This window comes from Pristis pectinata, chromosome 28 (genome assembly GCF_009764475.1).
Source record: "Pristis pectinata isolate sPriPec2 chromosome 28, sPriPec2.1.pri, whole genome shotgun sequence".
NCBI lineage: Eukaryota > Metazoa > Chordata > Chondrichthyes > Rhinopristiformes > Pristidae > Pristis > Pristis pectinata.
In genome coordinates this window covers 19,824,214-19,846,677 of record NC_067432.1, presented here as the reverse complement: position 1 = coordinate 19,846,677, position 22,464 = coordinate 19,824,214, and the positions used below count along the sequence as shown (strand labels likewise).

General features: G+C 40.8%; 1 protein-coding gene across 4 annotated transcripts in view; it reads left to right on the top strand.

Moving 5' to 3' along the window:
* LOC127583941 (multiple C2 and transmembrane domain-containing protein 2-like) overlaps window positions 1-22,464 on the top strand; it is a 328,587-nt gene that overhangs the window by 183,169 nt on the left and 122,954 nt on the right. For all 4 annotated transcript variants that reach the window (XR_007958316.1, XM_052040378.1, XM_052040377.1 and 1 more), the window contains exons 11-15: window positions 8,041-8,227; window positions 9,157-9,250; window positions 15,660-15,762; window positions 18,146-18,248; window positions 20,220-20,321. Coding sequence is in view for 3 of the 4 variants with exons in the window: in XM_052040378.1 (XP_051896338.1) it covers window positions 8,041-8,227; window positions 9,157-9,250; window positions 15,660-15,762; window positions 18,146-18,248; window positions 20,220-20,321 (589 nt within the window). In the remaining variant the exon portion in view is untranslated. The remainder of the gene's footprint in view (window positions 1-8,040; window positions 8,228-9,156; window positions 9,251-15,659; window positions 15,763-18,145; window positions 18,249-20,219; window positions 20,322-22,464) is intronic.

Sequence of the window (22,464 nt, the reverse complement as noted above, 5' to 3'; positions counted from 1 at the left end):
AGATCAGCAGTCTTATTAAATGGCAGAATAGCCACAAGGGGACAAATGGCCTACTCCTGCTTCTTTTTGTTATGTTCCTTTGATATCCCATGTCTCTCTTTTCCTCTCTTTACTGTTCACTCTTTAAAGATAGGTGTTAAGTTGTTTTGTGTTACAAAATACACTTACCTTATTGTGTCCTGATGTAGGAGGCACACCTTAGAAAGAATAAAGAAGTGTTAGAGTGGATGTAGAGAAGATTTACTGGAATGAGATGTCAGGCTTCAACGATGTGGTGAGGATGCAAGCTGGAATGGAATCAGCAGCAGGTGGAGAGCCCCTTTGAACTTGTGTCCCTTTCAGTGAGATGAAGGTGACCCTGTGCCTCTTCCACTTACTGCCCAGTCCATATAAACAGGACACACATAGAGTCCAAAGATCTATTGCTCTTGGCTTTGAATGTAGTTGACATCCCCCTCTGGGGGAGAGCTTTCCAAACATTGAAAACCCTCGGCATAAAGAAATTTCTCCTCCTAAATGGCCAACCCCTTATCCTGAGGCTGTGCACCCTAGTTCTCCATCCTGTGAAAATAGCTTCTTTCCATCTACCCTGTCAATCCCTCTCTGAGTCATGAGTGACTTAGTGAGATCATCCTTTCAACAATAAAGCCTCCCTCAAATGCTTTGCCTGTACTTCCATTGCATATTCCACTGAGAAGATAGCTGAAATATTTCAGACAGTATGCACTTGTCCCCTGCTCATTACTTTGAGTACCCAGATCATTCTATTACATTCAAGCTTTGGAGACACGAGAGCAAACTCTTGAGTCTTTTGTTAGATGTAGATGTGATTAATGCCCAGAAATCTGTTGATCTGGAAAATCAAAATTTTCAATCTTAATCGGAGATAATCCCTTTGTCCAATTCATCCCCTCTCACCTTCTCTGCTACTGAAAGCTAACTTGTTTTCTCTTTCCTAGTTCAGTTCTGAATTGTTAACTCTCTTTCAATTTCCCTAGATGCTGCTTGACAAACCTAGTGATTCCAGTATTGTCTGTATCTATTGACCTTGGCCTTGTTCACGGTTAATTGAGCATCCACAACCAAAGTGTCACATCATTTTACTTTAAAAATTGATGTTGATAAATAAATGATTGTACACACCAAAATGTCCATAAAGAGATTCTTCTCTCTTTGTCCCACATTGCTTACCGGCCTATAATGTAAAATTGGAGTCAGTGCAGTCATGATAAAAGGTGGCAACCAATTTGTAAACACTGGGGTTGTGTGGTAATCTGTTTTTATTCATTCTGGTTAAGCACAGCAGGAGAACTTTCCTGCTGATCACCCGCATAAATCTGAAATGGCAGAAAAGGGAAGATCATAGCAAGCTGATTACTTTAAATGGACAATAAACAGTGTCTAAAAAAAATCTTGGGGTGTGTAAGGAAAAGGACAATGATTTAATGTCCTGTAACATTATTTGCCTTGTTCTACAGCAGATGTAAATTTCTTCAGTCCGCAGAACTGCATGTTTTCATTTGTGATGTTTGAAATTTTTCATAATTGTCTTTAAAATGGGTAGACAATTTATGGAAGGGTGTGTTAGATTGGCTGGATTGTATGCCTGATCGGTGTTTGTCTTAGTGATCAGATGAGTTAAACAGAGATGTATCAAATCTCAGTAATCTAATTTTGGAGCCCCACAGTAGCTTGTATATGTAGCCATTATCATTTCTGGAAGTTGTGCTTGAACCCAGTACAGGCTGATGTGATGACAGTTTGCTGCCTTTAATACTTGTGAAGGCCTGGAATGAAATGAGTTGGCCAGCTTAAACCTTGTTCCCAGTGGATGCAAATTCTCAGTAGGAGAATAAAATGGGCTATAATTCAGTGGCAATTGGTATTGCATGGTTGGTCGTATTCAGTTCATGGTTAGGACATAATATGGGAAAACTTTTTATATGGTGTTATTGGGGCAGTAAAGGAACTGCTTTGCATTAGGTGTGACAGACTGACACTTAAGAAATGCAATTGATAGATTTTTATTCATCAATGCAATTAAAGATTAGGGAACCAAGGCAGGTAGATGGGATGTAAGGTAGATGGGAGGTTGGCCAAAGGTTGTTGCATGTAGCAAGGACTGAATGGTCCTCTGTTCCTAAACTCCTCCCTGTGGTGTCATTAGCAAAGGTCTGGTGGAATATCTTTATCTCTCAAAAATGACCTTAATTTATCCTGGGCGATCTTTGGATTCCACACGGATTGAAGGCTGTAACACTCCTCCAATTACTATTGAACCTGCATCATAATTACTAACCATTGTTCACTGCATAATTTATGTTTAATTCATATTTTTCTTGTGAATGCTGCTTATATGATGCTCTGTGCCTGTGATACTACTGCAAGTAAGCTTTTCATTGCACCTGTGCACACATATGCTTGTGCATATGACAATAAACTCGACTTTGACTTTGACCTGTTGACCCACTGCCTGGGTGATGTGGAGGTCAGTGACAGCTGCACTTTGTCAGAAATAGTTCAGGACTTGAATTGAGCTGAGAAAAACCAAGTGAAATGCTTCCCAACTCCACAGAGCAAGTAAGTGGACCGGGCTCACTGAGTGATGTGGGGCAGTGTCAACAAGTCAGGGTTGTGCTAAAGATTGGGTTGCAAGACTGAAGAATGTGCTCCTGATTGGAAGTGTGCCCATGTGGGAGTGCTGATGCTGGGGAGATGAACGGCTGGCAGCAAGTGTTTGAATAAGCTAAAGAAGAAGCGATTGAAGACCTGGAATGGGGGCAAATTTCATAAGACATTTTCCCTGCAAGGCTCGTGGCTAGAATAGTCAGCTGTTAGGCCAGGCAAAAACTGGTGGTGACACAGGGATGGAGTTGGCTCATTTTGAGAAGAAACAAGGGAAAAAGGACTGAGGAATTGTCAAACTAGAGTTCTATTGCTTCCCACTTGTGTATTGTACATTAATTCAAAATTAAAGTGAGTGGGTTATGATAGCAGCTTCTTGCTAAAAATACATTGCTACAAATTATAGCTTCTACAGATTCATCAGCAATAGATAATTTTAAATATATTAAATATTATTCTGAAATAAGTTATGTAAAAGGCTGTACCCAACTAGAATATAAACATAAATAAAATGTAAAAGTTGGGAAGCAGAACTGAACAATGGGGAGTAACTTTCCTTCTAGTAAATGGGCAACTGAAGGTCGTCAGTGTTTTGTTCTGTTGGAATTGTATTTGAGGTGGTTTCTACTGAGGTACACAATCCCAATCTGGAAGTTTACTACAAGCAATAAGGTTGAAAGAGACCCCCAAAATTCCTGGTGTTCACTGTGGGCTGGACCAATGAACAATTGTAACTTCAGTGTAACACTGAGGGACCATATAGTGAAATGGCACCAGTGATCATTGTTAGTCATTTGCACATTTTCCCTGATGCTCTTCCCATTGGAATTCCTGTGGGAAAAGGGAAGGAGCTTGTTGTATTACAAGGCAAGGTTGTACAACAGGAGTTTGAATTGAAGCAGTAGGATCAAGGAAAGAACTTTGCAGTTGAGTGGGAATAGGGATCTTACCAACACACACAAAATGCTGGAGGAACTCAGCAGGTCTGGCAGCATCTATGGAGGGAAATAAACACTTGATGTTTTGGGTTGAGACCCTTCAGTTCTGATTCCAGCATTTGCAGTATCTCTTGTGTCTCCATTGGGATCTTACCTGTCATCCATGTGAAGTGGGAGGTCACTGAAACACTGATTGCCATCCATTAAAAATGGTGAAAGGAAATTCATGACCAATAAGTTTGCAAATGCTGTGTATGCTTTGGTGGGCAATGCTTCTAATTAGCAGAGAAAATGACTCCAAACATTCTCAAGGTATCCCATGCGCATGAGGAAACTGAAAAATGTGCTTTTTTGTATAATGGGAAATTCAGTCTGGGAAGACTTCCTTGGGCATGGGGAAGAGGATGTTTTGTGGAATGTCCATCCATTGCAGAGTGAGGCAAGGCAAGAGAATGCTATATTAAAACATAGGGAGGAAGTAGATGAACATGTGCCGGGGAGTAGGAGGAGAAGGAAATGGGAATCAGCAGGACATACCCTGGGAATCTGTCCTTGTTTAGTGGATGCATAATAGCGACTGGGCAAATTGCAACCAGAAGGCAAATAATGTGTTGAAATGTAGTGAAGCAGGATAAGAATAATTCGTTGAAAGATGGGGAAAACGAGCCAGAAATTATTGAAGAAATCAATGACAATGGAAAGTGTCAGGGTGGTGGTTTTGTTTGATGCATATAAAGTATTTTTCAGCAGTACTTTCAGGTTTACGCTTGCTATTTGCTGGACTGATTAAAAAGAAATAAACCAGGCTCCTCAGTGTGTTGTCCCATGGATGGTTTAGAATATTCACATTTCTGAGAGATTAGGATGCATTCTGGAACACGGGGGAGCTGGCCAAACAAAACAGCCTTCATCCAAGTTGGATCACAGCCAACATCCTACCAGAGAGCATACAATGGAAAGTGGCAAACAATTTAAACTAGTAATGAGGGACAGGGCCAAACAGAGTAGACTAATAATAAGGTTCCAGCAATCATTCTAGTAAAGGTATTGTGGTCAAATATTAAAGAACAGAAAGTTGGAAGCTTGATATCTTTTGGGTATAGACAAGATTGTAGTTGACATGTAAGGGGGTGATGGTCATGAATATGACAAACACAATCACGGGTGGCAAAGTGGTGCATTTAGCAGAGCTGCTGCCTCATAGATCCAGCAACTCAGGTTCGATCTTGACCTCTGGCCCTCCCTGTGCAGAGTTTGCACATTCCCCCTGTGACCATGTGGGTTTCCTCTGTGTCCTCTGGATTCCTCCCACATCCCAAAGACATGCAGGTTGGTAGGTTAATTATCCACTGTACATTGTCCCTTGTGAATCTGGGGGGGGGGGGGGGAAGTTGATGGGAATCTGGGGAGAATAAGTTGCATATAAAATTAGTGAGGGAATGCATTGCTCTGTGAATGACCTCATTCTATGTTGTAAGGAAATAAGTTCAAGAAAAGGAGCTGTTCTGCTCTGGTTGAGATCATGATTGACCATTACATTTGATCATACTACCATTTCCTTTCCAATGTTCCATTGTTCCTTCATATCCAACAAAAATCCCCTCTTGCCAAAGAGCCCGCAGCCTGGTGGGGGAGACCACTTCAATGAATTTTTTGTGTGTGAATGAAGTGCTCCTTAATTACACTCCTGAACAAGTCAGCCCCAATTACAAGTTTATGCCTCCCAGTTCTGAATTCTCCCACCAAAGTCAGTTGGCTTTCCGCAACTACTCCATCAAAATCCGTCATCACTTTACTATAAAGTAGACATAGAATAAACTCAGCAGGATAGACTCAGGAATGAAGTAACAGATAACTTGGACCTGTGCAAATATCAGGAGATTTACAGATATAATCATGAATCTACCATGGATTTAAGCTGGAGAAGAAACCTATAGAGACTTGGCCCAGGATTAGTGTAGAATTGGGGGTTGTGAATTCATACAGACTGCTCCACATGGATAGAGAAAAAAAATAAAAGGAACAGTTTTCCAACTTTTATATGCTAGAAGGATCTGGCAACGGGTGAGAGGAATATGGATTAGGATACAAGGTAGCAACATTGTGAACTGAGGTCAGTCTTATTAAAGTGAAAACAAAATGGGGTCGCAGCGAGAGAATAGACCAAGAGCTTTATCAAAAGTAAGAGGGTGCATGCAGAAAGGCTAAAGCATGATGGTTAAACTTCAGTTTATCAAGGATAGATTAGGCGATTAATACATTTCTCATCTGGCTGAGCAGCTCCAGGAGTTGGAGTGTGATGGTGTTTGGGAGATGTAATGTCACATAACAACCCAGGTCTGGGTGAGGAGGTTGCATTTGTGAACAGCTTATTTACAGTGGATATAACAGTGGATAGTTTCGCTAAGGAGAAAGGAACAACTACAATAGAAGCTGTCAATTTTAAATAGATGGATGAGCTAAAAGAGCTGGGCTGACAGACTTTTAATAAGGAACAAAGTTAGGAATACATTAGCTATCACTATAGGAATCGTTTGTAGACAGTGTGGATATCAAGCAGAAACTTTCTTCAAAAGTAAATAGATTGAAAGATGGACACAAACCTCCTTCTAGAGTTAAGGAGACAGAGAAACTGGTGAGGAACTGAAATAGGAAATCAAGATTGTTGCACCATGAAGCAATGTGAAAATGTTTATCAAGTAAATTTTTGACATGCCAATGAATTAGGGCAACAGCTGGACTTCTGAAAGATTCCAGTGTAACATTATCTCGAGTGGCCAGTGTTTGGAAGTCATTTCTCGACGTCCTGATGCTAGGTGAGGGCAAACATTAACATGGCTGCAATACCTTCCCTATGACTGAACAATCTGTCTACATTCAGGCTTGGATGCTGGAGAGCAGGAAGAATTCCAGAGAGGTCTGGGGAAGGACAAGGAACTTTAAAGGTTACAAATGAGCTCACAGATGTGAGAATGCAAAAAGTACCATGCACACCAAGAAAATTGATCTCATGTTGACATCATTTTATTGGAACCAGGGCAATTGTCTACAGACTGGAAAGAGAAAATGCAAGGCCATCTTATTAAAAGGGGGCAGAATTATGTTTCTGGGTTTAGTCGGTCAGTTAGCCTGATGTTTGTAATTAATAAATGACTAGAGGTGAATAATGAACCACCCAGGAATTGTCTCTTTTGTTGTTATGTCCATGAGGTCTTACCAGAGAAGATTGTGTCTAACAAAACTATTGGATTTCTTTGGGACATAATGCACCTGAAAGATGAAAGATATTCAGTACATATTCCAGGGTGTTTGTTTCATGGGTGGGCAGCAGGTCAGAGTTAAGGCTGCTGCATTATAGCCCATTGCTGGTTCTGATGCTTGTGTTTTGGAGATGTCTGAGTGGTGTGCCAGTTAATGATGCAGAGGTCCAGGTAGAATGTCCAGCTGTGATGCAAGTCATCTTGGTGTGCCTCCTTTCATTCTCTGCCACATGCAACATCCACACTGACTCCTGGGAGAATCCTTCTACACTGGGTGGTCATGGGCTACCTGGAATTGTACTGAAAACCTTGAGTTCATACATCTGTTGCACATGCATGTACTGTAAGTGGTGGAAGGAGTGCTCCACCTTTCAAACTACCCACTCACTTTATCAGCCACCACCTTCCTCATTATGAAAGATTCTGCAGTTCCCACAATGGCCTCAATAGCCTCTTCAGAACCCACAAACCCAGAGCAGAAGTAGGTCATCCACAATGCCGAGGGACCACCTGCCGAAGAAGACCATTTCAATTCTGGAACCCTGTACTTGAAGCACTTCACAACCGATCCTTGCCGTTGACAAGTAGGGGCTTTCATGAAAGTTTGAATTGTAAGTTCATTCAAGCACTTCCCTGCTAGGAGCTTGTGACTCAAACTTCCATGGAAGTTGAAATCTTGCAAACAAAGGTAGGCTTTTAAAACATTCCTAAAATTGAGTACAATTTGGAGAGACATCCTGAAGTAGCATGATGGGCAGAATTGGTGGGAGGGCCAGAGCTGGGCAAATTGAATCATAAATCAGGATAAACAATTACAGAAAACAAATGGTTTTGAATTCATCTCTAAATTTCTCCCTATTGTTTTCCCCCCACTTGATCAACCAATTCCACTCACTGATGTAACTAACAAAAGGAAGCAGAAACTCTACTCCTGTGTGTTTGTGAAACCCAGTCTGCTCCTTCTCTTGAACAGACAAAGGTTGAATGACCCTCTCTTGTTCCTCCCAAGTATGGGAGAGATGATGGTGTTCAATTCATTCACAAAATTTCAACTTTCCTGAAAATTTGGATCACAAGTTTTATGTAGGAGACCACTCACGAGTTATTTTCATTTATCTCAACCTAGATTTACAGTAGTAGTATGTACATAAATGATCTGCAAATTTTGAACTTGCTTCCAGTTTATTAGATGTTTATATCCTCATCAAATATTTCAGATGCAAGGTTGACCTGTTGACGTTGCCCAAGGGACATAACAACCATTTGGAACTCATGCTGGAGAACGGACAAGGATCAGTGGTTTTACAGGTCATGTTTGCAGCTTGTAGTGGAGTCTCCATCTCTGACCCATGTGTCAGCCTGCTGGATGATCCGACTGAGAGACAGCAGATCCTTAAGAGATATGTAAGTAATGGCACAGTTTGAAATGGGTTAAAGAAGCTGTCCATTTTGGCCTCTTCTATGAGTAAGAATTGGGTTACTTGTGCTTTCAAACCTAAACGTAAGATTAGCTCAAAACCAATTTGTTGAAAGAATGTTTGAACCTTATTTTCCATACAATAACTTCATTAAAGGCCAAGTTTATTGGCAATTATTAAATTTTGTGATGAATCAAACTTTCTCTCAAAAACTCGTGTTCACATCAAAAAATTTTCAGTGGCGGAAACCTTGGGGATGAAGTTAGTCTTTGTCAGTAATGCAAAGTGAATTGGCAACCCATCATAATTTAAGCCCAGTGATCTTGGCTCCACTAAACACAGTTGGCATGAGAGGGGGAAAACAGGTGCTATTCTGAAGATTGTATCTTTGTCCAAAATTTTCCTCAGGCCTTCATTTGCTCTGAACTAACAGTAGGAGAGCAGGAGAGTTCCCGGGGAAACTCTTGTCATCGGGCAGCACAGTGGTGCTGCAGGTAGTGAAGATGTATCACAACTCTTGCGACCTGAGTTGATTCTGACCTCCAGTGGAGTCTGCACTTTGTCGCTGCAGCTGCATGGGTTTCCCTTGGGTGCTCCAGCTTCCTCCCACATCCCAAAGACTTAATGGTTGGTAGGTTAATTGGCTGCTATAAATTACTCCTAGTGTAGGTGGGTGTGAGGAAAATCTTGGAGGGTATTAATGGGCATATAAAATGTATTTATTGCAGGGAAATAAGTGGAGAATGGGATTAATAGGATTGCTCTGAGAGATAGCATTGGCATCAGTAGCTTCCTGTGCCATGAGATAAATGTATAGTTATAGCTCAGACCAGTGTTGTACATGATGAGAGTGATGAGCTGGTGATTTTCTCTCTGTACAGTTGGTAAGTGTTTTCATTTTAACTTTGACCCTAGAGTTTGCGAAACTCTTTCCGGGATATGAGTGACATTGGCTTTCTTCAAGTCCAAGTGATTAAAGCCTGTAACCTACCGGCTGCAGATTTCGCAGGTACTATTTTGTGAACTTTTCATCCTAAATACCTCGTGATGCCCTGGTAGCTCTCTACCATTTGTTCACTCTTCAGGACCCTCACCTGGTAGGCAGTTCTTCCTTGTCCACATTTGTGCCTTCACTTAATCTTCCTTGCATTGTGAGTAATTGTAACCTGGCTTGATGTTGGATCGACCACAGCAGCACTAATGCCCAGATCAACACGAGCCTTATTGGTTCTAATACACTTTGCCTCCCGCTCTTTGAATCTGTTACGGACTCACCCATAGCTTGAGACCATGTCAGGTTTTGTCACCACCCTTCTTATCTCATTCCTGCTCTGTGCACTATTACATTTCATCAAGAACACAAGAAAATAGGAACAGCAGTAGGTCACATGGCCCCTCAAGCCTGCCTTATCATTCAATATGATCATGGCTGACCTATGCTGTCCTCAACTCCTCTTCTGTGCCAGTTCCCCATAGCCCTCAACTCCTTGTCCTTTCAAACATTGATCTATCTCTACCTTAAGTATATCTAATGATCTGCCCACCACCACACACAGGGGCAGAGAATTCCAGGGAGTCACTACCCCCGAGAGAAGAAATTTCTGTGCACCTCAGTTTTAAATGATTGGTCCCTTATTCTCTAGCAATATCCCCATGTTTGTGATTCTCCCACTAGTGAAAACATCTCAACATCTACCCTGTCAAGCCCACTTAAGACCTTAAATGTTCATCAAGCATAATTGCATTGCAGGAAAATAATCTTGTGTGAGGAAATGTGAGGATGGATGTTTATGTTCCATACTGCTTCCAAAGCCAACACTTCATGGCTGTGCCTTGGGACAGTCCCTCCTAGTTCTGAATTAGCAATAGTTTTCTTACCGATGCGTGCAATAAATGAAGTTATCTTTATACAGAAGCTTTTATGACCTCAGGATATCCCTGAGTGCTTTACAGCCAATGAAGCGGTCTTGATGTGTTTTCACTATTGCAACAAGGTGAAGTCGGCAGTCAATTAAAGCACAAGATCCCATTAAAGTAAAATCTCATTTTTACTGATGTTGGTTGAGAAATAAATATTTGCTGAAATACCATGACGAATTCCCTGCTGCTTTTCAAAATGGTGTGGTGAGATCTTTTACGTTCAGCTGAAAGGGCCAACAAGGCTATGGTTTAACCCCTCATATGAAAGACGGCAGCTCCATCATTACAGCTTCCATTTGCAAGGTCCACTGTGGCTCATTTGGTGAAACGGTTACTTCCAGGTCACAGGGTGTGCATTCAAGCTTCAGTCCAGATACTTGAGTGGAAATATCCAAGGCTGACACTCCAGTGCTGCAGCATGAGAGTGCTGTGCCAGTGGAGGTGCTGTTGTGAAGCTGCTGTACTTAACTAAAATAAAGACAGAAAATGCTACACATATTCAGCAGCTTTTATTTAAGATTTGCTGCAACTGCAGGTTTTTGCTCTCTGCCATTTTACTAAAGTCCCATTTACTTGGGAGTAGGCAGTGGATCCCAAGGGAATGTTATCCCTGTTGTCCTGGGCAGTATTATCGTGCATTTGCCAGAAACAGGTCACTTGGACATTATCACATTGCTGTTTGTTGGATTGTGCTGTGCACAAATTAGCTGCTGCAGTGACAGTACTTGTAAGGTACTTCATTGACTGTGAAGCATTTTGCGATGGGCCAAAAAGGATGTAATAGGTGCTATGTAAATGGAGCTCTTTCCCCCACAGGATTGCGTGGGAGTGCCAGTCCAGGGTTTGCATCTGGAAATGTGGGTTTCCTGTCAGGAATTCAGCAGCCATTTTGAAATTAGCAAGAAATAACAGAAGGTTAAAACCATACAGAATATGCTATCTTGTGAATGGATACTTAATATTCTCATTAAATATCAGGATAGCTGTTAGGTATGGAAATCGCTTTGCTTAAAGCCTGCATTGAGGGGTGTGAACTAGGACCACACATGATTGCTCCTGACCAGTTTATATAATCTCCACCACAACAACTAGATGAGCAATGCATCATTGGGAATAAATCCATGAAGCATTTACTTTGTCTAAGAGATGAGCTGTATTAATGACGCTGCTCTAAATAAAGATCAGAGGCACTGTGATATTTCACTCTAATACACTGCAGCTTAATTGTCTGGCAGTGATCTGTGGGAGGAGGTCGAATTTATTCACCTGCCCTCCCGCTGTCATAATTCTTAGCAATTTAGAGGCTTGATTTGGAAGCTGATGATGTCTGCAGTGACCATGATAGATACCCTGTATCCAGTTACACATCAAGCTGCTGTCTTGCCTGCATGTCAGATGTATTTTCTCCATAATAAGTCTTTTCTGCTCTACAATCAGAGCAGTTCAGCACCAGTTCTCTGATTGAAACCACGTGGAGTTTTGCAATAAATCTGATTATATTTGGGGCATCATTTAAGTGGAGTACTCTGTATTTAGGGAAGTAAGTAAACATTTAGTGATATGATTTGGCTCCAAGCCTGTCCACCTGCAGTAAAACTAACATTCTGAATTAAAGAGGATATTATGCATTTGCTACAGAATGCATCAGCTCCATTTGCATCAATGGTTGAGGTGAAGGAAAATAAATGCATTTTCGGAGGGAGGGGAATTGCTTGAAAGAGAATGAAGGGATATGTTGATGAAGGGAGTGCTGAAGAGTGAGGAGAATTGTGTGCAGGACAAAACCTAGCACAGGTTGATTGGGCCAAGTGTCCTGTTCCTCTGTTGAAGGCCTTTTACTCTTACCTGTTCATCAAAATTCTAATTTTTTAAAAAACTTTTATATGATTTCATGTTTTCAATGATAATATTCCCTGCCTCCCCAGATTATCTGTGTGTATATGACAATGTAACAGTATGTTTGGCCTCTTAAAAGGTCTAATCATATCCAGATATGAATGTCCTTTGTTCCCAGTGCCTGATCAGTATCTGAACACGTGTACAAGTACAGCACTTTTTTGAATGGGAATTGGTTTATTGTTGACACATGTACTGAGATACAGCAAAAAACTTTGTTTTGCATGCTATCCAGACAAATTATTCCAAATATCAGTACGTTGAGGTAGTACAAAGGGAAAAGCAATAACAGAATGCAGAATATTGTGTTACAGTTACAGAAAAGTGCAGTGCAGGTGGACAAATAAGATGCAAGGGCCATGACAAGGTAGATTGAGAGATGATAGAGTTCATCTTTATTGTACAAGAAGTCCATTAAAGAGTCTTATAACAGTGGGATAGTACCTGTCCTTGAACCTGGTGGTGTACTCTTGGATGCACACACAGACAGACACACAGACAGACACACACACGTGTTAACACACACACACACACACACACACACACACACACACCCACACACACACACACAAACAGAGACAGACACAGATACGCACACACACAGACACACCTCTGACCCATGGAATCGCTTCCCTAATCTGTTTCCCTATCTCACTTTCCTCCTTTATTTAAAAACCCACCTCTTTGACTAATTTCACTAATGTCTTGTTTTGCGATTTGATTGGTAAAATTCCTGTGAAGTACCTAGGACTGTTTTACCTCATTAAAGGTGCTACGTAAATGGCAGTTGTTGTCTGAGCATTCTGCTGGTACATGCTGGCAGTTCTATGAACAAGCTCAGGATTCTTGTGCAAGTATGGACACTCTCAACTTGTTGGCTGTTTTAGCTCCTTTAGTTGCACTTTGCTGAGATTCCCTGCATGTATATTGGGGAAACTGCTGTGGGAGTCTTCACGGGGTTGGACCTGGCACAGGATCTGTGAACACATTCATTTGAATATGGACTGTAGGGCTGCAGGGAAGAATTCTTTTTAGTTAATAGTGTTTGCTTTAATATTTTTAATTCTTAAATTGCTAAGTGTTTTAAGTAAAACTTTAAAATGTTTAAAATGAGTAAATTGACTTTTAAAATCATAAAGCCATGCAGCACATAAAGTCATACAGGTTCTTCAGCCCACCAAGTCCACGCCAACCAGCAACTACCTATTTACATCAGTCCCATTTTATTCTCCCCACATTACCGTAACTCTCCACAGATTTTACAACCCACCTAAACTAGGGACACTTTAAAAGGACCAATTAACCTACCAACCTGCACATCTTTGGAATGTGGGAGGAAACTGGAGCACCAGGAGGAAACCCCCACACTCTCAGGGAGAAAATGCAAACTCCACACAGACAATGCTGGAGGTCAGGATTGAAAATATTTTAATATCTCTGAATGCTGAGGTATTCAGAGCATCGATAAGGTTTGACAGCATTGATGACTGGCTGAGCTGGGGCAATGGCTTTGCTGGCTGCCAGTGGGTTGCAAATGTGTTGAAGGCTTGCTCTGACCCGGTTGTGTTGCTTGAGGTCTGGCTGTCACGTGCAATCCTGCAGCTCATTTCCCGTCACGACCAGCCTTCTGGATCCGGGGAAGAACAGTGGAGTATGTGGGCAGCGGGTCCCACTTGGGGAAAATCCTGACCATCAAAGTAGTTTATTTGGAAGAATTGCTGTGTGCACCTCTTGAATATTAAAGTGTGAATATCAGGACTGTTTGCACCAGTAAGCAATCCTCACCCTTAAACAAGATGCCTTTTAATTAGTTCTAATTTGTCATCCATATTTTTATCTCTTTAATAAATAACACATGTTTCAGTTGGAACAAACGATACAGGCTGCCGAGGTAAATGTTATTGTTTGTGCTCCTTCGTAGCACACGATCCCCATTAGTCAGTACTTAAACAAGGTATGGAAGAATTCTATTGGTGATAGCTCCTTGAGCTGCAATATAAATCATGACACTAAAGTAATAACGTTGGCACTGCCTGCTAATGGAGCGTGTGAACCCGTTCATAAACAAAGAACAATAAGTGCTACATGATTCATTACCTCATAAGGTGGTGTGTGCTGAAATTTTGTGTCTTTGTGACTTACAGTATAGTTAGATTCACAGGAGCTTCTAGAAAATGACCTTTACCCTCGACTGGCCACTCTGTTCTTAATGCTTTGATGCAAAAGTAAGGGAGATTAACCCCAGGATATACTATCATATAAAATCACTGCACTTAGCATTGGTCTATTGCTTTGAAAGTATCTTTAGCTTCCACTAGACATCAGACTTTGCAAAATCAGGAAAGAAGAAAGGCAATTTTTTAAATATATTCAAATATTAAATATATGCAAAAGTGAATTAATTTTTTAAAGGATCTTGCATGTGTGATATTTTATGCATAGTTTTCTGGCAGTAATCTTTGTTAAAATACAAAATGTATAGTGAAAGGCTGTGTGTGTGTGTGCATGTGTGTGAATGCATAGACACACGTGAATTTGGAGGTATTCGTGGGTCTTTCTGTAAAAATATATATAAACAGCTGAGATTAGACTTTTTTGTAGTTTCTCTCATCTTCCACCCATCTCCCACTGAAGTTAAAGAAGGTGAACACTGAACAACATTTGGGTTGTATGTATGTCTATGTATAATATTGTGTGAGTGAATGTAATGGATGTGCAAGACATGTAAACTAAGGTCAGAGAGTCACAGCACGGAAAACAGGCCCTTCAGCCCTACTTCTCCATGCTGACCAAGGTGCCTTTCTGAGCTAGTCCAAGTATGTCTGCATTTGGTCCATATCCCTCTAAACCTTTCCCATCCATGAACCTGTACAATTTTAAATGTTGTTATTGTACCCACTTCTATCACTTCCTCTGGCAACTCATTCCATATACCCACCACACTCTGTGAGGAAAAACCTGCCCCTCAGGTCCCCTTCAAATCTTTCTCCTCCCACATTGAACTATGCCCTTTAGTTTTATACTCCCCTACCCTGGATAAAAGATTGACCTTATCTATGCCCCCCATGTTGTTGTAAACCTCTATAAGGTCACGTCTCAGCCTCCTTTGCTCCAGGGAAAACAGTCCCAGCCTATCCAGTCTCTCCTCATAACTCAAGCCCACCAGACCCAACGAGGTTATTGATTTAAGAAGGAAAAATATAAGATATCACATGGAATGTGTGAAGGAATATAATGGACAGAGATTGGCCAGTTCTACATCTGCCTCACTCTTTTTAAATAAGTTTTCACAAATCCTTCATTAGATTTATTGATGATTCTTGCATAGTTATGGACCCAACCTTTGACTCTCCTACAATTGGAATCATCTTTCTACATCCATCATACCAGAGTCCATCTCAATCTTTCAGGCTTCTATTGGATCACTTCTCAGCTTTCAATCTTTCCCGATCATTATAATTTCTTGGTTCTGGTATCATCCTTGTAAGTTATTTTTGGATCTTCTCAAGGGTCTCTAAATGTTTCATTAATTTATTTCAGCATTCAAAATTTGACCCATTAGTTCTTGTCTTAATCAATGAATACACAATCTTGTTTAATAGGAAAGAGTGATCCATTTTGTGTTCTGGAGCTGGGAAATGATCGACTACAAACTCATACTATCTACAAGAATCTCAATCCTGAATGGAACAAAGTTTTCTCATTGTAAGTTACTTTTATAACAACTGAAAAGTTGTTCTACTTGTATGAAATGTGCCTCAGTAATGCCAAAGAAAGAATAGAATTTTCTTATTGTCAGATTGTGATTATGAACAGGCTTTACCTCATTTTAGGATAAAAAATTGTATATTTCATTGTCCTAGCACTGGTAAATTTATCAAGTTGTTATTGCAGACAGTGTAAACTCTTTGAATTGCAATCCTTATTTCATGACAAATAATATCTGGAAATCATCAGTAATTATAATCATTTATTGAAAGTAATATTCAGAGCAAATGGAACCATATCCTGAACTTCCATATCATCTTTGGAGCATTATTCTGACCAAATATGGCAGGAAAAGATGAGATGTTTTGTATATTCGTTAATGGGCATTGCTGGCAAAGTCAGCATTTATTGCCCATCCCTAGTTACCCTTGAGAAGATGAGGTGTAAGTGACTTGAGCTACTGCTATCCTTCTGGTGAAGGTACTCACTCAGTGTCATTGGGTAGGGAATTCCACGGTTTAGTCACAATGGCATCAAAGTGATATGTTTCTAAACCAGGATACGATGCAGTAATTGGCTATTCCTATGCAGTTGAAGCCCTTGTCCTTCCTCATGGTACAGGTAACAAATTTGGGAAGTGCTGTCAGATTAACTGGGTAACTACGGTGCATTTTTTGGGTAATACACTCTGCCACTCTGGTACACTAGAGGGAATGAATTTATAGGGTTATGTACAGGCTGGTGATCAAATTAGCTGTTTTGTCCTGAATGATGTTTATTGTTATTGGAACTGCATTGATCCAGTCAAGTGGAAAGTATCTCATCACACTGCTGACTTTGAGATGGTGGAAAGACCCAGAGATGTTGGGAGGTGAGCCATTCTGGGCAGGGTAGCCAGCCCTTAACCTGCTCAGAGTCAAGTTGTTTATATGGCTGGTCCATATGAGATTCTGGTCAACGAAGACCCCCATGATGGTGGGGGTACTCAGTAATGAGTACTACTGAGAATCCGTAATACACATTACTGAGTATCATTGAATATCAAGGGTAATCACTGAAACCCTCTGTTGTTGGAGATGGTTATTGTGTAGCATGTATGTATTGTGAGTTTTTCTAGCTACTCATCAGCCTTTGCCTGAGTATTGCCTGGGCTTGCTGCATGGTGGCATGAATAGTTTCATTATCTAAAGAGTTGTGAATGAAATTGAACATTGTGCAGTCATCAGTGAATATCCCCATTTATGATGGAAAAAAGGTCAATGATGAAGTAGCTAAATATGGTCAGGGCTGGGGTAAGAGTTGAGGAATTTCAGCAGCCCTGGGTTTGGGATGATTGAACTCAAATAAACACAGCCATCTTCCTTTGTGCAAGGTATAATCTCAGTCTTTGGAGCATTTTTTCCTTTGATGCCCTTTGACTTCAATTTTACCAGGACTCCTTGATGTCAGCCAAGTGCTTCATTGAGGTCAAAGGTAATCACTTTCATCTCACCTCTGGGATTCTACTAGTTGGTCCAAGGTTGTGATAATATCTAGAGCAAAGTGATCATAACAAAGCCCAAACTGGGCATTGGTGAGCAGATTATTGGAGAGTATATATTGCTCAACAACACCCTTCATCATTTTGAGAATTTGTTAGTTGTTGAGAATTGACTGAACAGTAACTAGAATGCATTTGTCTTGTTTTGTGTGACCACTACATACCTGATCAATATTTTACATTGTCAAGTGGATGCCAGGGTGGTAACTGGGCTAGAACAGCTTGCCTGGAGTCATGGAGTCATAGAGAAATGCAGGAGGGAAACAGGCCTTCAGCCCACCATGTCTGCACCAATTATCAACCACCCATTTACATTCGTCCTACATTAATCCCATCTTCCTGACATTCTATCAACTCCCCAGATTCTACCACTCAACTACATTGTAGGGGCAATCTGCAGGGGCCAGTTAACCAATGGACCTGCTTATCTTTAGGATGTGGGAGGAAACTGGAGCACCTGGAGGAAGTTCGTGCAGTCAGATGGAGAGCATGCAAACTCCACATAGGGTTCAGAATTGAACTGGGGTCTCTGGCGCTGGAGGCAGTGGTTCTACTAACCATGCTACTGTGCTGCAACAGCTTGTCCTGGGGCAGCCAGTATTACAGTAGGGATCTTGTCTGGTCCGGTATCCTTTGCTGTATCCAGAGTTTTCGGTTGTTTCTTTACATCATGTGAAATGAAGTAGCAAAAAACTGGCTTCTGTGCCGATGAAGATTGTAGCAGAGAGCTGAGATGGATCATGCACCCGCCATTTCTAGGTGAAGATGGCTGTGAATGTCTCCTGTTTTGCATGACAGTGTAGCATGTTTGATAATTGCCTCCTTTGTCCTTCCTCGTAGTAATATTAGGGACATCCATGATGTCCTGGAAGTCACGGTCTATGATGAAGATGGGGACAAGCCGCCGGACTTCCTCGGCAAAGTTGCAATACCTTTGCTCTCCGTAAGCTCTTAATATTCTATAACCATTGTAAATTTTGTTTGCAAATGCCAGCTATTTGTGATCATGTTTTCTTATTTCCAGTGTCGAGCACATCATCATCTATGTTGTGTCAAAAGACTCTTCCTCAGAAGGCAGAAGCTGGGAATCCGAAATGAATAAGAAGTACTCAGCATGTCAGGCAGCATCTGTGGAGAAAGAAACAGTTACTGTTTCAGGTCATTATGTTCTGATGATTGACTCTGTTTCTGTCTTCGCAGATACTGCTTGACCTGCTGAGTGTTTTCAGCATATTTTTATTTCCCTTATGGCAAATGGGTGAGACTCCCATTGGTCTTGCCAAAGAACTACTGACGTAGTAGAGTTTAAAAAGGCAAAAACCTTGCTGAACATTTTTACATGTAATTTATAGCTCCTCTCTGTGTATTGTGTGCAGCCATGGTGGCTGAGTTAGCAGCTGTAATGATTACTTTGGTCTGCCCATCAGCCCTTGATTCTCATCGTTTAATCATGACACCCCATGTACGACCTCAATCATATTTTAAATGTATTAACTGTGTGTTTTGCCCATTCTGGATAAACTGTATCACATCTGGATCACAATGCAGTGCAAGACAAAATGAAGCTGTGTCAGATGCATTGGGGTTGTGGTGCTGCAGTTGAGGTATTAATCCCTGTGGAGTGAGTTAATGCCACCTAATCATTTCAGGACAGGGATAGGAATGGCCTTTATTTTGAGTGGTCAGTCCTAAACCTGCTTGACACATAAAACTCTTGACATTTATTACAGCATCACATTAGTGATAGAAGGAGGGTGGTGAGGTGGGACAGGCATGAAGTGGAAAGGAAAGAGGATTGGACCTGCCTGCCTGCTGTAAGCAGGTAGTGAGAGAGTTGCTCTGGAGACTATGTGTTTGGCCCATGTTATTAAAATGGCCTGCCTTTGCCCCCACATCTACCAGAACATGTGGAATTTCACAGCATAGGTATCTGTGATAGAATGTGGAATAAAGAGACGAGACTAAGCTCATTATAAGCTGCCAGCAAACAATCAAACCTTGCTATTACAATTACCTGGAAAGGCTAAATGTGTTCAAATTATATTGGTGGTTGCTATGAGTTTGTAACATGAGAGAACCATCCTATCAATCATTTAAGCCACTCTGTTGACTATAATGAGACCCTTGGGATTTATTACCTTGAGAAGTTTCTAACAAGGTTGCATTTACAAGGCAATAGTCAACACAATTTAACAACTGTAAAATCAGAACAAGAAAATACATCCCCTTGGATTAAGTACATGATAAACATTTCTAAAGAGTGTGCATCTGTCATTCTCTCAACTGACAATATTCCTTTTTCAGTGGTCAACAAATAAACAGTGGTTCCAACTTTTAAGAAAGAAACCTCGTGCTAGGAAGATGGGGGTGCAGGATCCAACCACATTCGCACATGAAATGTGGTTGTGTGCCAGGGTCAGTAAGAGCAAATATAGGAGGAGGTAGATTGGAATTCCTGGTACTAGTTGCTGACCTTCCCATTGATGCAAAAAATCCAGAGAAAAACTTCAGCTTCTATTGTTTGATGGATTGTGGGCACCAGTTGAAGTAAGTTTCAGGATCTCCCTTGCTGTGGCTTTACATAGCTTCATTTCCCAGCTGTGTACACGGCTATAGCAGTTAAGCTGTGTGGGTCCATTTTCAATAATTATGATGTTAATACCGTCTGAGAATCTGAAACAAAGAAGTGAGGTTTTTGGAGGAAGTGATCAGCATGAGCCTTCTTACCATTCTTATAATCTTAATTTGAGCATTAGCACAAAAGAGTTTCAGCTTTACTCAAATACCTTGAGTGTAAAAGTGCAATTGTCCAGGAACCAGACCACTGTAGTCACTATCCTATTGGTGCTGAGGAGATCTTGTGAAGTTTCATTGTTAAGTGTTGATTCCAGGGTGTTCTGCTTTGTGACTCTAGATCAAGAATGGTCAGCAGACTGGATATGTACTGAAGAACAGAAAGCTGGGACAACCAGAAAAAGGAGTTCTTTACTTACAGATGGACATTATCTCTAACCCGGTGAGTGATCATGGTGTCACTTACTCTTGCACTGCAGATCTGTTTTGTAGCTGTGCTTGGTGATGAGCATCTTCCATTGATTTGCTTTATTGGGGATCTGATGAGAGGACCTAATGACCATGGTGATGAAGAATACAATACTGAAGTTTACACAGCCAATTCAATGGACAGCTCTGGTGTACAGGGCTAATGCTGTAAACTCTGCTGTTGTAGTGTCATAGTGCAGAATCTGATTCTTAGTACCTTCAATGGCACCCAATATCTTTGGTAGCTTTAAAGGATATGCAGATATAACGGATATCTTTGCTCTAAAGGATATAACAGACCTGACAAAGCCAATGTCCAGCTGATTGGCTGCACAGGCCCAAGGAGCTGACTGGCCCACTCCTTTTCCCATGTTGACAATTCAGCACAAATAAATCCAAGGATTCTTGTTGGCATATCCAGTGTTATTGAAATATTCAGAACCTGTGGTACTATTGCCAGCTAATTTTTTAATAACCTCTCTCTGGGGGTGTAGGCATTGCTGCCAAGGTTGGCATTTATTGAACTCCTTTTGCTTTGCCTTTTGAGAAGGTAGTTGTGAGCCACTTTATTGAACTGCTGCAGTCCACATGGTGAAAGTACTCCAACAGAGTTTCGGGATTCAGTGAAGATGATTTACTTCCACCGGAGTAATGTGCAACTTGGAACTGCCGGCATTCCCATGCATCTGTTTCCCTTGTCCTTGATGACCTACAATCATTTATGTGACATTTCTGGAACACTTTCTTTGATAATTGAAAATAGTGTTTTATCATTGCATTCTAGAGTACAGTGAGCTGCAGTGTGAGTGCACTTAAGCTTGGTTGCTGGTTCTGCAGGGCAGACTCTTAAAACCTATAGTTAATCTCTAACAATCCATGCTGGGATTACTTTATTGAAAAAGCTGAGGGATAGCTAAACCATTGTTACTGTTTGGTAATGTCACCACTAAACATTCAAGATCATTCTTAAACAAGTCACAAACAGCAGGTAAAACTGTATTTATAAAACAAATTATGTAATAATGCTGTCTTTGAATAAATTTTAACTGCTGCATTTCTTTCATAATAGAGTAACAAAAAGCTTAGACAAAAAGTGCTTTAGGGTTTTATTTGGACTGCGGTGAATCATATTTCTTATAATTTGAAGCTTCACTGGATATCATAGAAATATCCAGGGCATCAAGGCTTCAGGGAAATATTGTTATGTACACTGTGGTAGATGGACAGAAAAACTAGGGCAACATGGCAACTCTAGCTGACGGTTAAATGTGTCTCACTCCGAATTATTTTTATTTGCATTCACTCGACGTAAATGTTCGCATCCTGGTTTCCTGGTTCGCATCCACCAGCTAGATCTTATTATTTGTTTTAGCCACAGCAAGTTAGTGTATCATAAGTTGGTCAAAAAAGAGAAATCCTCTGTGTAATGATAGAATAGTAGGTAATAAAAATAATTTGTTATTTTGCTGACGTTATCCCCGAATTTCCTGAAGTCATACGAGGTTAGAATTTCGGGGATTGAGCTTGCAGTAATGATGCACTTTAATGTTGATTTTATCAATGGCAATTTGCATCAGAATTTCTTGTGAATCTTATTCATGTATGCCAAAGAACGAGCAGAAATTAGTGCAAACAATTAAGGCCCAAGAAGGGTAGGTACTGTCTAACAGCTCTGTTGGAGTACTTTCACCACATGGACTGCGGCAGTTCAATAAGGTGGCTCACAACCACCTTCTCAAAGGCAATGAAAAGAATTCAAAAGATACAGCCACTTTGTATCCTCAGCCTGGCCTTTATATTATTATTGCAATGAAAATTAAATTGCTACATCATTAAACTAACATTTAGGTATGGAACACATAAGATATTGTGCTGCAATATGATCTTCTGCTTTTAATGAAACATTGCCCAATGCTGCAAAAAAACATTCAAAGATAGGGAAAAAGCAGTGCTGGTTTCATTAAAGAACTTGTGCTCTAAAGACCTGAAAGAGTGGCTCAGGATTCCTGGTGCAACTAAGTTTACACCTCTCCAGATGAGCAAGAGAAATTAGCATTCTCTAACCGTGTTCAGAGGGAAAGCTGTATTCGTGAGTCAGGTAGGTTTAGGCAGAGCAA